This window comes from Cyanistes caeruleus, chromosome 11, assembly GCF_971803275.1.
Source record: "Cyanistes caeruleus chromosome 11, bCyaCae1.hap1.1, whole genome shotgun sequence".
NCBI classification, from domain to species: Eukaryota; Metazoa; Chordata; class Aves; order Passeriformes; family Paridae; genus Cyanistes; species Cyanistes caeruleus.
This window is the reverse complement of record NC_141711.1, coordinates 9,484,700-9,501,056: the sequence shown is the minus strand read 5'-3', so window position 1 is coordinate 9,501,056 and position 16,357 is coordinate 9,484,700. Positions and strand designations below refer to the sequence as shown.

The 16,357-nt window shown below is 44.9% G+C and overlaps 1 protein-coding gene and 1 long non-coding RNA gene across 3 annotated transcripts in view; both read right to left on the bottom strand.

The window, feature by feature from the left end:
- GRIP2 (glutamate receptor interacting protein 2) overlaps positions 1-9,334 on the bottom strand; it is a 252,049-nt gene extending 242,715 nt beyond the window's left edge. For both annotated transcript variants that reach the window (XM_086846920.1, XM_086846921.1), the window contains exon 1: positions 9,193-9,334. In XM_086846920.1, coding sequence (XP_086703046.1) covers positions 9,193-9,247 — 55 coding nt within the window. In that variant the 5' untranslated portion in view covers positions 9,248-9,334. The remainder of the gene's footprint in view (positions 1-9,192) is intronic.
- Positions 9,335-10,058: 724 nt separating this feature from the next.
- LOC147650988 (uncharacterized) lies at positions 10,059-10,939 on the bottom strand. Its single transcript, XR_015275187.1, has 2 exons — positions 10,749-10,939; positions 10,059-10,575 (listed from the first exon to the last, which is right to left on the bottom strand). It is a non-coding gene; the product is annotated as an uncharacterized LOC147650988 (long non-coding RNA).
- Between the last annotated feature and the right edge of the window lie 5,418 nt (positions 10,940-16,357).

Below are 16,357 nucleotides of genomic sequence, written 5' to 3'. Positions count from 1 at the left end.
CATAACCCCTCAGTCCCACTAATCTCAAATGACAGAGAAAATACCCCATCCCTCTGAGAAACTAAATGATAAAACTATTTTGCTGCAAGCCCTGTGATCAGTCAGGAACACAGGCACAGGAACAAAAGGCCTGTGGCTCAATCCCCAATACCAACCAACTCATTAGTGAGTGCCAGCCACGCTGGAATTGCTGCAGTCACCACAGGGTTGCAGCCTCATCTGTTGGGGAATATTGCAGCTATTTCATGCAGCCAGGTGCCACTGCACAAGGTCTTTGGACAGGATGCAAAGTCCGTGAAAGATTCTGGAGTAGCAAAGCATGGCCAGAGGACTGGAGCACGCTCACAGCATCAATAGCTCATCTAAATGCCTGCCATGGGATTTGCAGCATGCCTGAACTTTGCTTTTGTTTGAAACCACTTGGAGGCAGCGCACCAGGCTCAGCACCCTGTGGGGACAGAGCTCAAGCATTTTACCTGCAGCTACCTCCCAGCTGAGGAGGAACCTCCACAACGTGAAGAGGAGAACCAAAGATGGAGGAAGGTTGAAAAGATGACGCTCCCAAGGGGAAGAAGAGTGAGGCAGCAGCACCCCACCTCACACAGATCTGCCTGGCCTCTAATCTCAAAGGGGAAGTTTTGTGAGGATGCTTTTACAGACATGACTGCATGTACAGTGTTGAGACTGACTGCCTCCTATTTCAAGATGAAAGAAAACAAAAGAACATTTAATCTGGAAACAAAATATTCACTCCCAACAGTGCCCTCTCTTCAGGATTAACACATAGCCCTGAGAAAAGCTGCTTTGAATACTAACATATCCTCCCAGCTCTTCACTAAATTCATCCCACTCTGACAGCCCCAGAGAATTTCCCCTGACTTCAAATAACCAGAAGCTATGGATCTGGGCAAGAGAGTTCTAATGAGGGAGTCCCCAATCCTGGAAACATCATCATTTCCTGAACACACATAGGAAAACTGAACCAGAAAAGCACACTGGTACCAAAGTAAAAAGACAGAAACTTAGCATCACTAATTTCTGCAGAACTGTCATGCTGCCTGACAGTTTTCCTTATTATCTTATTTTTCTCCTTGTTTCTTTGCATCTCATTTGTTGCTAAATCTTCAAGGCCTCAGCTGCAAGGGGATGCAAATGAGGACAAGCCCTCCACCCCCAACTCTACAATCAACACCCTGCTCCTGTGGTTACTGCTCCCATCAAACTGGTACCAAAGATAACACTGAACTCCTCTGTGTACAGACTCTGTACATTCAACTCAACTTAGCCTTGAGAACAGAGAAGAGATTTGAATTTCTTATAAATTAAAGACAGAAGGAAAAATGTCCAGTGCCTAATCTCAGCTCCATCCCATGAGACCAAGTGAGATCTCTCAGGCTTTGTAGAAGTAGCAGATCCCCTCTTGGGCTGTATGAGACAATAATCAAAGGTGAGCAGGGAATTTCATTTCTTTGTACAGATGAATGAGGCGTCACCAGGATGACTAACAGCATCACATGTAAAAGAAAAGACAACAACACCTATAATCCAAATATATACCATGAAAAGCCTCTGACTGGCAACAAATCAGCAGCCAGTGTTAATATAATTGTAAAACAAAACCTCTGTAGTGCTTTGTTCACAGCTGAAATTAAGTTATTAAACAAAACATTGCGTCACTTCATAGACAACTTGAAGAATCTAGCACTGAATTTACCTTGAAGCCACAGAAAGATGTTTCTATTTGTCAAGACACACCAGCTTAGCTAGGAGGGTCCCTATCACCTCCACTTATTGTGGATAAGGCATGGATCTAACCCCAAAGTACCTTCCAGTAGCACAGGTAGGATTAGGGTTAAGCCTAGAGTTAGGGTTCAGAAAACTACAAAGCCCAGAGCTCCAAGCACACAGCAGCTACAAATGGCATGCCAAGGGGAATACAAATCTGTCATAACATAGCTCCATCCATACCTTACAACAGGGCACCAGACTAGGCCCAAGGTGCCTTTAAGGTCTCAACCTAGGGTTAGGGTTGCACCTAGGGATAGGGTTCAGAAAACTACAAAGCCCAGACCTCCAAGCACTGTGCAGCTACAATAGACCTGCCAAACCAAAAAGAAAACTGCCAAAAAATAGCTCTCACCATATCTTTCTATTTGGCTACCAACACAGCTCTAAGCTCCTTTCACTGCTCCACCTAGGGTTAGGGTTACACCTAGGGTTAGGGTTCAGAAAGCCACAAAGCCGAGACCACCAAGCAGACTGTTGCTACAAATGGCATGCTAACCCTGTTCTAATGCACTGTATTTCCTTGAGCTCAAATGCCATGATCACCCCCTTTCTCCTTAAATGCAGTGTGGTCTTGATGCCACATACCTGAATCTGTTTGGATATCTTTCAAAAATCTTCCAACTAATTTCTCAGTGGAAATCACTGACAGTGAAATTAGCCAATTTTGCTTAAGCCAGAAAATAGTTTTGGTTGAAAAGTGAAAGCCAGTATTTAGTTGATGTCAAGTTCATCTAACATTAATGAGAGCAAGTCAGTAACAGGGAAATCACCATAATTGCTAAAACAAATAAATTTTACAAGCTTATTCAAGTTCCTTTATTTTCCAAAGAGGGGGAGTAAAATTGGAGAAAATAAAAAGGTAATTCATTCTTTTGACAAGACAAGCAGGCTGAATAAAAATTCTACTTGAATTTTAAATGGAAAGTTTCATTACATTTTTCTGTCAATGGACAGAGCACACAGCAAGGCAAAGAATAACTGAACAGAACGCAGACATTTCCAAGAGGGAATGTTGCATTCCACTGCATGGTTCATCCAGGCTAAGCACTGCAGAAGAGATGCTCCCATTTCCAACAGAGACCACCAGCATGGGATCTATTTTCTCAGTCAAATGCTGCCCATGTTCCACTCCTAGTTACACCAGTGTCAGTACACAGTAGCTATAATCGTTTCAGGGACACAAACAGATATTTATAATGTATGACTGCCTTGGTACCAGACATGAATGCAGGAGCAGTTCCCATACACATGGGACCATCATCAACATTCACTGGAACATGAGACATGGCCTTTCTGGGAAAAGACACCATCATGGGAAAAAAGTTTTCACCTTCCTCTAGACAAGAGAGATTTTCTCTAGAAAATCTAAGCCTTCTGTGGATAGATCACTGCCGTGAATGTCAAGGGTTAAGTCTGGCATTTGAAAGAAATGCATCCATTTATGTGATCCAGTGCTCCAGAAATGCCTGATTCACTGTCTTGAGGCTTGTCTACAAAGTGTTAATTTCAATAGCATTCTTGCCCTATTAATTATTCTACTATATTTATACCTCGACATTCACTTCATTTTCAAAATAAAGGCTTTTATTCATTATCATGAAGTCTGATAATTAACGAAGCAGTCAGTAAAATGGGACACTCGTAGCAAGGCCTACACAGCCCTAACCATAGAAAGTGAACCTGGCACAGAGCTCATGCCCTGGTGGGCAGCCTTCTTTTGCCTACCCCTGAGCAGCTCTGCCACTTGTGTCTACTTAGACGAGACAAAAAGAAATTAAAAAGGCACCACAACATTCACCTCAGACTGGCCACACATCTTGGTTTAACCTCAGCCATCTTCCTCCTAGTGCAACCCAGAGCATCAGAAGATCTCTGGGTCAGTAGCTGCAATCACAGCTCAAGACTGGAACAGTTTCAAAGACCACATCCATTTCTTGGGAATTGCCCACGTGTTTTTCCACTGCACTTGGCATGAATCCATAGAAACACCAACAGGTTTGGAGGACATCAAGCATGGCCTGATTCCAGACAGATCTGGCAATTCTTCTCACTCTGAAATTTTCCTGGTTACCACAATTCATTGTTTCCATCAAGGTCTTCAGCATCCTGAAAGGTTTCCCCCTACACTTTCCAACCTTGGCAGCTTTAAAGGAAAAATATGCCAAACCACTGCAGCTGATGCTTTTGTCAGCACTGAGCATCATCACTCAATACTGCTAATAAAACTTTTTCACAAGGATCCCCATAGAGTGATAACGTAAACAAGAGAGCAAAAGACACCATATCTGTGCAGCTTCATAAAGCCAAAGTTTGCCGATATGGGAGCACATTCAGGTTGTAAAATCTGGCAGATCACTTCAAAAAGCAAAATAATAATCAATCTTTGTCTTTAATCAAATTTCAATGAGGCTATGGAGTCATTCCATAAAACCTTTGCGGCCTCATCCCCAAGCTGTGCAGGACTTCTCAATCAGAACTAAGTTTTCTGACTGCTGAAGCACAGGATCAAAAGCAGCAGCCCAAACTCAGACCACAGCCAGCAAGGAGGGGAGCAGGGCTTGGGTGCAGTTACTACTCACTCAATGGGTGCCAAATCCCCATCAACATATTAATGAGCGAAAAAAGACCCCATCAAAGTCTAGCAGGATTTGCTCCAGCGTTCAGTCAGGTTGATAAGTGAGCATTATCCCTTAAGCATTACCACCACAGCCTTCATGCAATCCTAATTCCCCACCACACTTCATTGGAGGGTCAGAACCTCTATTTTTACATTTTGTTTAAAAGCAGCGGTCTGTATAATGAGTATTAACAACATACAGCAGCCCATAAATTACTGAGCTCTGTGTGAGCAAGTCCTCATCTCTGATAAAGCTTGGACACACTGTAAAGCAAGAGTATCACATGCAGAAATAAATTAATGCACCACATACAGTGGACAGATGTAACAACCCTTCAGCTGTAACATTTCAACTGCACACTACTTAAGTGACAGCTACACAGCTGAATTTCTTTACTGAAAATTAAGTGCCAGTATAATAGGTCATGTCATCGTAGGTTTGGACAAAAGGACTCCATAAAGCAATGTATTAAAACAGAACAGACTCAGCCTGGCACTGAAAGATGGTCCTAAGACAACCTGATAAAAACCAAGAAACCTTTCCAAATGACTAAATCACTTCTGATGTGTCAAGCATAAGAAAAAACACTATATTTTAAACAGCAGAATAGTTCAACTGATTTAAAATTATGCACACTGCACCATTTGCAAGATCAAAATGTTTATAGGTAAGAGAACAAAAGACAATTTACATTATTTTTAGCAGTTATTCTATTTTAGTTATTCTACACATCACATGCATATCACAGACAACATGGAACCCATTGAAAGATGTTACTTTCTGCTAATCATGCAAACCCAGCAAATTTCCATCTTAGTGGGAGGTTTCTCCCTGCTGTGTGTGAAAATGTAAAGAAGAATCCCATTTCTTGTCATGGACATAAGTTTCAGAGCTATTGAGCAAAACATCCCAGCACATTGTTCTGAGGACTGAATAAAAACCTGATGCCCATAGCCCAGCTGTTTTAAGCCTCCTCAAAACAGACTGTTGAGATATTTTTACCTTCCTATTATAAAAATTTAAATAGCTCTGCCAACACCATGAAAATCCACCCCCCTGCTAAATTTTCCCCAGGGTCCCACTCCTGCCAAACTGTACCTGCAGCAAGACAGGGCAGCCAAGAAAGGGGGATCTTGCAATGGGTTTTTACTTTGTTGACCTCATCCTGAAAATCAACCTGCACCATGAAAGATCTTCCTTTCCACACACCACAGGACACCTCTGCCCGTGGCTGCACAGCAGCAAAATGCCCCTATATGCTCCTACAGCTGTTTCCAAGGTAACGAGCAAGGAGCTGTATACAAGGGAAAGAAGCAAATAGCAGCAACATAACCCTGCTATATTGTCACTTTTTGAAGCAGGTCTGACTTGTCCCTTTCCCCCCTTTCCACCTGCCTCATGATTCAAGCAAGGGTTGGATAACTCACTTCACGTTTTATAATCCCATTACCTCAGTCTTTCGTAGGGTTTGGTTTGGATTTTTATAAGGCATCATATTGGAGTTTTAAAGGTGAGAGTCAAATTTTCTGCTTTTACTCAAGGAAAACCATCTGGGAGAGGAAGGGGAATTGTATCAACAACCTAAATTTACACTCAAACTCTGTATTCCCTCCCCCTAGAAGCTGAAAAACATCTCAGGTTAAGCAAAGGGTGTCTGCCCACAACCTTGGCCCATCTTACACAAGTCCTATGCATCTAGCTAACACTCTTTCATCAGTTTGGATAAAAGTATCTCCACTTCTCAGTCTGCAGATACAGTTTATCCTTCCTAGACACACAGTTTCCACATCCACTCAGATGTGCCAAAAACACAGACTTTCCCACCTGCCCACATACATTCTTGCTACCAAAGCAGAAATTAGCCTTTGCTTCTTCTGCTACTGAAAACTTTGGAGCAGCAAGAACACAATTCAAATCCTGCTGTCCTCGCATAAAGGACAGCAACATGAGGGGCAGAAACTGGGATGGAAAAGGGTCTGGCATGGCCAAATAGTTCTCATCACTGTTTCAAAAGAGGATGAGTTGTCAGGGAGAGAAATCAGCAGAAGATCTGTCCACACAGCTCTGCACACACAGTGAGGGACAGAAGGCCAGATCATACGCTTTAACCTCTTCTTTTAGGTCTGAGACAACCCCACAGTAATGCAGGGAGAAGCTGATCAACCCCATGATTTTGGAGTAACGGGTCTGTTATCAATGCAGGCTGAAGGAAACACATTTTCCACCAAATCTTTCAAAGTCATTGACATCAATTCCTTTTTTCCTTGCATGAAACAGAATAAGCAGTAGGACATCCCACATACAAGCCTCTGTGGTGGAGAAAACCAACACATTATATAATGAAGCATTTCTGCATGCTGGCCAGAAGTCACTCCCATCTTCCAGGAGACAGAAATTTTAAGGCAAAACATGCATAAAGAGACTCACTGTGGGTGGTATTTTGAGATGGCAATCATAGTTCAGCACAGTTTGTGTATATCTTACATTTCCCTATATGATTTACCATGGCTGACCTTTTCTACCAACCGTGATTAATGAAGCTTCCAATCCATCTCTGAATGGCTGCAAATTGCAAGAGATGCTCATCACATTAATATTCAGTAACCAAAATACACCACTCTTCTAATTACAATTGTGGTCCTGCTGAACGCCAGGACGTTTCTTTTGGAAGCTTAAGTACTGTGGTCCTCAGAGGAAGTGAACAAATTGATGGGCCAAAGTACACATGCCTGGGGGAAAAGCTCCCCAGCTTGGGCATAAAAGAACCCCCAAACCTATCACAACCACATAGAGATGCCAACATGGCAGACATAACTTGCTCTGAATAAAGAAACACAGAAGTCAATATTTCTTCATAGACTGGTTGGAGGTTGATTTGCAAAATCAAAATCTGAACAGTGCAGACATTTCTTACAGTGTTGTTATAGAATGGTTTGTGCTGGAAGGAACCTTGAAGTTTATCTAGTTCCAATCCTCCTGGTACAGACAGGGACACATCATGAAACAAAACCTTCTCTGACATACCTGTTAACACTGCAGTGCTACAAAAACATTACCAAATACTTCCTCTGCTGCCCCTGCAGAGTTATATGCTATAACACAACCATCAAACCAGCTGCCTTATGGAAAAGGGAAAGAAGTTCCCTACAAGCTCAGCTAATCCTCCTCTACACAGCATATCAGCTCAAACCTCCAAGATTTATCCATCCCGATAAGCCATTCTGCAATTAAATGGCACCTTCCTAAGACTGACTACTCTTTGAACCACCCACAGAAATAAATGCAGTGTACTCAAAGGGATGCACACCAGCCACAGACTCACTGCAGTGCTGGGACTGAAGTCAGAGGGAAGGGGGATGAGAAGGAAAGGCATTACATAGAGCCAGAGACAAGAGCCAGTACATACATGTATGAAGTCAGAGAAAGTAACGCAGCAAACACTGACCCAGTACAGCTGTACATCAAGAGGTCCCTGCTGTGAATGTTTAATAAAGTTCCCAAAGCCACCCCAATCCAATGGTGCAAAAGCATCTGTGCCAGCTGCAGCAAGGCAGTGTTACAAAGCACTGCACCATAACAGGGCTGAATTCATGCCAACAGGTCTCAGTGCATTGAGCAGGGGATTGATTCACTCTTCTACAGGACAAGATTTTTAATAGCTCTATCTCAGGTGAATGGAGGCTCCAAGAGGAAGCCATGGTGCTAGAGCAATCCAGCAGCAGAAACTGGTGTTCTCCCAAAGCAGTGGGAGCCAGGAATCAGCATCAGAAAGGCACAGCAGCTTGATGACTCTGTCCTAACACCTCGCAGGGGATCTAACAGCACAATTTCTCTCTGTTCTTATTAACCAGCAGGTTCAGAGAATTCCACGATTCTTGCATTACTCATACAAAATGCTGTAACAGTGCTACTTCATATATTTAAGTCTGTTTACAGAGTAGAACAGTCTAGAGAGGTAGCCTGGGAAGGGGTCCAAAGGAAAAGCCTGCCATTAGCTACTTTGCACCAAAGCAGCAGAGTTTCATAAAACACACATTCCTGCCTATCCCGGATCAGCTCCTGCTGTCCTGAGTCCCATTGAGAGCACAGGAGAAATGCACTTCATTTCAGAGACATAAACTTTCCCCACTCCACTCTCATCCCTTTTCATCTACAAAGGCAGGAGCCGAAGTGCAATGTTTAAACCTCCCTTATGCTGTGCCACCTTGTGGATGTCTTCTCACGACTTTTATGAGCCGCGGGTCCAGCATTTATTTAACATCACACTCTTGAGCATGTAAACAAAATAATTCACAGTCACTGTGAGCAACAGTGAGCGGCACAATGGGAATCAGATTACCGTGACACGTCCTCTGTACAATTTGGAAACCTTTTATTCCCCAGGTGGAGTTGGCACTGGGAAAAATTACCAGCTGAAAACAGCATCACCAGTAGCTTTAGAAAGTTGGGGCTCAGATACTGCAAGCCCCTCCAAATATCCAAAAAGGACCGCGCAGCCACCTCGCGCTCAGGTTTGCCTCCACCACTTGAAGAAGACAAAAACCCAAAAGCAGAAAACAAGCAAGCCCGGGGATGGAGGGGAAGATCGGCTGCGGTGAAGTTTATGGGCACGAAGAGCATCCCCCCTCCAGTCCCTTCATCCGCGGAGATCCACGCTAGAAGAGGATCGCGCCCCTCCCAGAGGGACACACATCACCACTACCACCACCCCAAAGAGTAAAGGAAAAGGGGATGCGGAGGGTAATTCAGACCGGCTCCAGCTCTCCTTTCCCCCCGCCGCGCTCACCGTCCTCTTGCATCCGCTGCAGGCACAGGGCGAGGCTCTTCCTCCAGCCCGGCATCGCGGCAGGGGCAGCGCTGCCGCCCCCCGGGGCAGCGGCGTGGCTGGAGGGGCCCGGGGGGCCGGCGGGAGCTGCGGAGCACGGCCGGGCTGCCCGGCGCTCCTGCGGCCGGGCGGTGCATGCGGCGGCGGGGCCGGGGCCGGGCGGGGAGCGCTGCCCGCCCCCGCCTGCGCACAGCCCCGGCCGCTCGGCGCAGGTGCGCTCCCCCCGCCGCGGAGGGCGGGGAACGGCAAACTCGGGGAAGGAGGGGGAGAAAAATCGTGTCAATATGTATATATTGTCTATTTTTCCTCCGGGAGGGTCTGCGTAGACAAGATGGGCCGTGCCTGCAAGCAGGCGCCGGGCTCGGACCCACACCGGCGCCCTGCGGGTCCCAAACCTCCGGCTGGCGTTGGACAGATACATGGCCGGGAAAGACACGGAGAGCACACTGCTCCCGTTCTACATTCTCGTTACAGCTGTAGCCTGGCGCCTCTTCCCTTCACCGAGCGGCAGCTGCCTGACAGCCCCACGCAGGTGCGTGCACTGATGCGTGTGTTTATCCTGAAGGTGGGTTCCCTGGTAAATAAAGTTGCACAGAAGCCAGAATGATCTACTTCATTTTCTTCACTACCACTTGCAAGCAGCTGAAGTGTATGGGGAAGACTTAAAAGCGTCTTTTCAATTTCATAATAGTCCAGAGGTTTCAGCACTTTCACATGGACACAAAGGAGATGCTTATTGCATATGCCACGGCATCTGTGTTTTTAATTTCCTGGGGGCAACATATCTCTGCAATCACTAGCAGCTTTTTTTTGTTCTTCATGAGGTCTTTTATTAGCTATCTGGTAGGTCTCATTCTGCATCTCTGCCTCCCTTTGTGAGAGCTATTGTATTATGTGCAACATCTGCTATAATCAAAAATATTAGGGACCAAACTCTCCTTGGGATAGCATGAGCTAATTCCAGTTTCAGAGGCTGATGTCTCACACCACTCAGGTGGAACAGGGCAGCTATAATAGCAAGAGAATATATCCATCTCAATGCACCCATATGGACCTTGGCTTTTCAGTTCAGCTTTTCTGTCCCTACCTGCATGAAAAGCAGTTGTAGGAGAGCCTAGCACCCTTCCAAGGGGCAGCAGCGTCACCCTCTGTGCTCTGCTCACATCTGAGAAGCATTTGCCATTTAGGGAGCTGCCAGGCAAGTGTGGCATGGCTGGGCAGCAGAGTCTGGAAACCTTTTCAGTGCCTGGTGGAAATAAAGTCGGCTCAACACAAAGGTACTTGGGAATCTTCTTGAAGCAACCTCCTAAAGCTCTGAGAGCACCAAGGGAGAAAATCAGTTTTCTGCAGGAAGGGCCAAAAGCAGAAACCCATGACTTTAGGGCAGTCTGGGGGATGAGAATCCTAACTGAGGTACTTGAGTTAAAGGCCTACAGTTAAACTAGCTTCTCCCCCTGCCCCCCAAATTCTTGAAGAGCAGTGTGGGAGCTGGGCTGCAGAGGGTCTTTTGAAGTTACCTTTGTCGCATGCTCTTCCAGTGGGTTAAGCTGGGATAATCATAAATTCATGAGAACAGACAGCCCTCTTCATTTGAGCCTAAGAGTTTGCAACACTGCAGAGGCAGACAGCAGTATGCAATGCCCTAGGACTGCATGAGAGGTTCCCCATCACAGAGAGAGCAGGACTGTACAGACTGATTCCCCTCCATGTTTCTAACCAGAGCTACCCATCAGTTTAAAGGACAGTGATGGAAGTGATGGCACCTGAAGGCTTATTCCAGCCAGCTGGAGCAATCACTTCTGAGATTTCCTGAGGACTATTGGCAGAAAGAGCACAGATATAGCTCAGACCTGCTAAACCCCACTAGCAGCACAGAAAAAAACCACACACATAAAAGTACTTCACTTACCTTCATACTAAAAACATAAGCAGGGATTGACTGCCCACCCAGCCACAGCTTCTTAAAGAGCTCCTTTCCTTGTGCTAAATACAACACAGCTTGTTCCCCAAAGGAAAACACAACACCCCCTCCACCACCACCCCTTCCATGCAATTACTTTTGGGACTCACGACAAATCCAAACTCCACAGCTGGATTGCATCAGGGCACATCATGATAATTTATAGAAAGTTTGTGATAGGCTCCAAATATTCTGATAACTCAGGAGCTTTGTCAAAAAGGACTAATCTGAAGCCAGGATGCATCCTGGGGAAAGGAAATTATGCTTCTACAGTAGTTAAAACGCAGCACTGGAGAAAAGTGCTGTTGAATTATATGACTAACTCAACCACCCACGCAGGCAAATCACCTGCCCTTTATGTGCCTTGATTTCCTCAGCTGTATTTTATAATTGCATGATGATATCCAGATTCTGGGCATTAGAAAAGGATTTCCAGAAAAGTGATGCTTATTGATCTAATATTGCCCTCAGGAAAAGTAATGAGAATCTGAAACAAATGTGATAGAGAAAGGGGCTCTTAAAAATAAGGTTAAATTGACACTTTTTGTACCTAAAAGCTCATCTGGTTTTGTCATTTTCACCAGCTGTTCTCAGAAAATACTTTCCCTGAAGTGTCTTTAGACTGTCATGGCTACAACAGTACTGCTTTTTAAAGGACACTGCTACCACAGAAATAATTAAACATTAAAATAGCAAGCATATTACTAGATGAAAAAAGCAGCTCAGAGGTCTTAAGAATTGAATTTGACATCTCCATTATTGTAGAAAGAGACAAAGCTAGCGTGGCGAGATTTTCTCAAGCACTAACTTCAGTACTCACATGGGAAACTGGGTTAGAGAAAATGAAACCTACCTAGAAGTACCAGTAGGGAATTCATAAGCAGAATCAGTGTAAGACAGATGTTATGGTACTTCTTTGGAGGAAAGTCATGGAGGGGTATTTCAGGCAGCTGGAAGAAAACTTCAGAAGTGAATAGCCATGTCACTGAGCAATCTCTAATCTGTCAAACTGAAATGTTCAGCTGCAGGATTTTAGGCACCACTGTGACATGGATACTGCCACAACTTTAGAAGGCACTGCTGTCCTCCCCCATCCTGCAGAAATAGTTGTCAAACCAAATTTATGAGGCAAGGATTCCTCTTTGGCCACAAGCCCCAGGACAGGATGACCTGCTTTGATCAAATGAGGACATTACTGTGCCCTGCACATTGACTGTTTCAGCTGCTGGTGGTCCTTGCCCTACTGAGGAACACAAAGTACAGCAAGACTAAAGTCTCAGATGCTCCTAAGCTGGGCAAAATGAAAGGTCTCTGCCTTGCAGTGTGTGCAGCCTAAATGGGCAGTATGGCTCAGTACAAAACCCGAGTTTTTCTTGCATGTATATTGGGGTATCTCTCTAGGGCTGGAGGAACAATGGGAGGTCTTGAATTACAGGTTTGCTCTTAATGGGTTGTAGAGAGCATGGTCACTATGGTCCTGGGTAGCTTCAAACTCTGCCTCTCCCTCCCAGAAGTTTTCAGTAGCACATGAGAGGGGACAGTTGGCCCCACCGTGCTTTAAATATCACTATAGCTGTAAGAAGAAAAATATTCAAGCACCAAGCTTTCCAATCTCAGGATCTGGCTACTGAGCAATGGTTCAGGCCTGTCACAAGCTTTCAAACCAGGATTTACAAATGGGATCTATCTCACCTCTCCTGCATGCTGCATGCATGTGGTGGATGATACACAGTGATGCCACTTGTGTGAGAGAGGAGGCTTCTGTGTAAAAGTCCCATTTTCCTGCAGGGGTTAAAGGAGAATGTCCAGGCTTTTTAGTTTCCATTTTGAACTCTTTGCCTCCAGACAGCTCCAGCTCAAACTCTCCTGTCATGTGTTCCCTCACTCTGAGGGTCACTCATTTCATCATCTCACAACAAGAGTAATCTCTTCCTGCAACAAGGAAAGTCAGTGAAATGAGTCAATCTTCACTTTTGGCCCCAAACCAAGTGACCTAAGAGCTCCTCTCTTGTCATTTCTGAATCTGTGAGGATCTGGCCCTTGGGAGACCCTTAGGAGTGGTGTTCTGTCCACTCACCATTCCCTGCAGCTTGAGTGAAGATGTACCACTAGTGAGGTGGCACCTTGAAGGCTGCATTATTTCAACAGTGATCTGGAGGCATCATGTCTGGGGAAACAGAGAGGACTGTGGGCTCCCTCCCCTCCATATTGACCTAGTGCTATTGCCAGGCAGCATTCAATAGTTAAGATCAAGCTAGAAATTACTTTGACCTATGTAATCCTACACAAAGGAAATCTATTTAGGTGTCTAGAATAATCTTTTCCTTTCTCACTCCCACTCCTAGACTTAATTAAGTAAAAGATAAATTTTCTTTCTCTACCAAACCAGGGCTACTTTGCTGAGTGCTGAAGCAGTGTACCCCGTACCCTCACAGCTGTACATGGAGAAGGCAGGGACTATAGGAAATTTATTTCCATCCCACCATGATATGTAAATAGCACATGGCTGCATTAATGCAGAACCAGTCTACTTTCACCTCTCAGGAACATAGAAGGGTGGTGGGGATACAGAGCATCAATCTCTGTCACAACACAGTGTCAGAATGGGTCTGTCTCACTGGCTGCTACACTCGCTTTTATACCCATACACAGCAGTCAGATCATGGAATTTAATAATGATCCTGTCATGGTAGAAGGTTAAAGGCAATTTTAAAATGGATTATCTTCACTTTGCTACCACCAGAGGTTGATTAATAGCAACTTTACTTACTAATCCAACTTGGTTCTGGTTTTGCCTTAAATTCAGTCAGTGCAAACAATTTACTTTTTTTGTTGCCTGCTTGTCAGGCACTTTATACTATGGATTTCCACAGAAGTGTTCATGTCCAACTAGGTTCTGAAGGCTGGAAGCAATCTGTCATTTTGCCTCTTCTAGGTGATACTCATCTCTCTGAATGGCTGAATATCTTTTGGATAGATGTCTTTGGATTTCACTGACACAAGCATACATCCCATTTATGGGGTCTGTGAGGATATGGTCACCTCTGTGCCCTGTTTGTGCTGGAAGGGAGCTGAAACACTTGCTCCTTTTTTCTGTCCCAAAGGCATACTTGGAGTCAGCTCAGGAGCTGGTTCTTCACCTCCTCCCTTGGAAATCACAGCATAAGCACAAAGGGGCTCACACCCACCCCTCACCTCCTTCCAAAGTCATCTTCCTCCTACAGGAATCCTTCAAAGTATGTGTGCAACAGGCTCTGAGTGCTGAAGCAGTGAGGCTGCCTGTGGCCAGCCAACCCAGGGATTTCCCTACTTGTTTTTCCACTCCCTGCAGCACCACTCTCTGCAGATCCCTTCTCCTGGGCACAAGGCCTGTCTTTGCTGACCTGACTGCTGGGCTGGTGCTAGTGCTGAAGCTTTGGTTTTGCTTCCCTTGAGGGTTCTTAACTTTGCTGTTTAGAGCAAGTCATAGACACCAGTCACTTTTTCTGCCAACAACATGACATTGGCTGTCCACCTCATTCCCAAACCTAATTTTGTCACTTACTGCCAATGCCCCACCACAGAGATTATCCCCATTTACCTACCAGTGACCCAGAAACCTACAGTATGGTGCTGGGAGGATTACAGTGTAGCAAGATGGAGAGGCTTTGCATCTTCCTCACTTCATGCCCCAAACCATCAATGTTAAAGCAAGACTCCAAAGTCTGTGCCCCTTCCCCTGCTAACAGGAGGGTTTAGGGCCCTGCAGTGCCCCCAGCTCCATTGCAGCAGCTGCCTATTGATTTCCAGGCTAGTGAAACATGTGAGGAATTCAATATCCAAGGCAGCCATGCATGCTACATGTTACTCTGTGTACTACCCTCACATCAAAGCAGACAGCAGTCTGAAGCTTAGCAGCTGATACAACTGCTTAATATGGTTAATATTTGTTTACAACTGTGCAACATGAGACAAAACTTTTGGTCCCATCCTGTATTAAAATCTCCTCAATTCAGCCAGGAGACAGCTGCTGTGTGATCTGGAGTGTTACTTTGGAAGACAGAAGAATTTAAAACAATATTGAACTCGATCACAACAATGAAGAGCCATTTTTTAACTGTTCATTGAAGATGGAGTTGCTGGAAGCAGGTTCTTGCTCTTTCAAACCTGCTTTCTGGACACCCTCCTTCTCTTTATCATATTAGTTTTTTCCCCTGTACATACCACATTTTGCCTCCGACAGACACACAACATCACTAATGAAATGTCACCATTTGCACCATGTCCAAGTGTTTACCTTCATAAAGCCACAAAACCCTCTCAAGCAAGAACTGTGATTACCACCATTTACCCACAGCAGAAGTCTCCACACCATCCCACTGCTACGTAGAGGTTTTCATTCCAGGCATCCACTTAGCAGCAAGATTTGCCTCTGGCAATGTAAGGTTTCATCTCTGCTCCTCATTGCAGAGATGCCCCAGGGAAATTTTAGAGATCACTTAAGTGAAAGAGCTATCAGGTATAGGATAGTTGGCTCTGCACCACCCAGAATGTCAGGTACCAGACAGCCTGGGAAGGTTTCCCATTAGAACATGCTCTACATTTTGCTTTGTTTTCCTGATTGACAAATTGTTCTTTATGGGAAAGGATCTTTAAGCTGTTCCTGCACTCCCAAATTGCATTTTTCTTGGTTACCAGCTGTGCAAGTAAAAAAAGTCAATCACCAGGGATTTGTCATTTCTTCCAGGAATAGCTCTGTGTCTTTTAACAACCATGAAAGAAATACGCAATGAAAGTTCTTCTGTGGCTTCTATTAACATAACTGCAGCAACTGTCATGCCCAGAAGTCCATTCACAACTACAGAGGCAGGGAAAAGCCAATCCCAGCTGCTCTGGACAGTCACTCGGGGTAGCAGCTGGAAGGTTTGACTTCCAATAGTTTGGCCCTGCTGATGCAACAGCATCCAGCATCCTATGAACCAAAAGTTGTGGAAAATGAATTTGTGAGGTGAGTTACTATTGTGCATCATTGGCAGATGGCTCAGGACATGAAGACAGGCTTGGACCCAACCTTCACACGTGCCACAGTCTCGGGCTCCCTCCTTAACCAGAGCTGGCATTAAGCACTCATCCATTCCACCAAAACCCACTGCACTTGATAGTAACCAGAGAAACATTATCCATCCA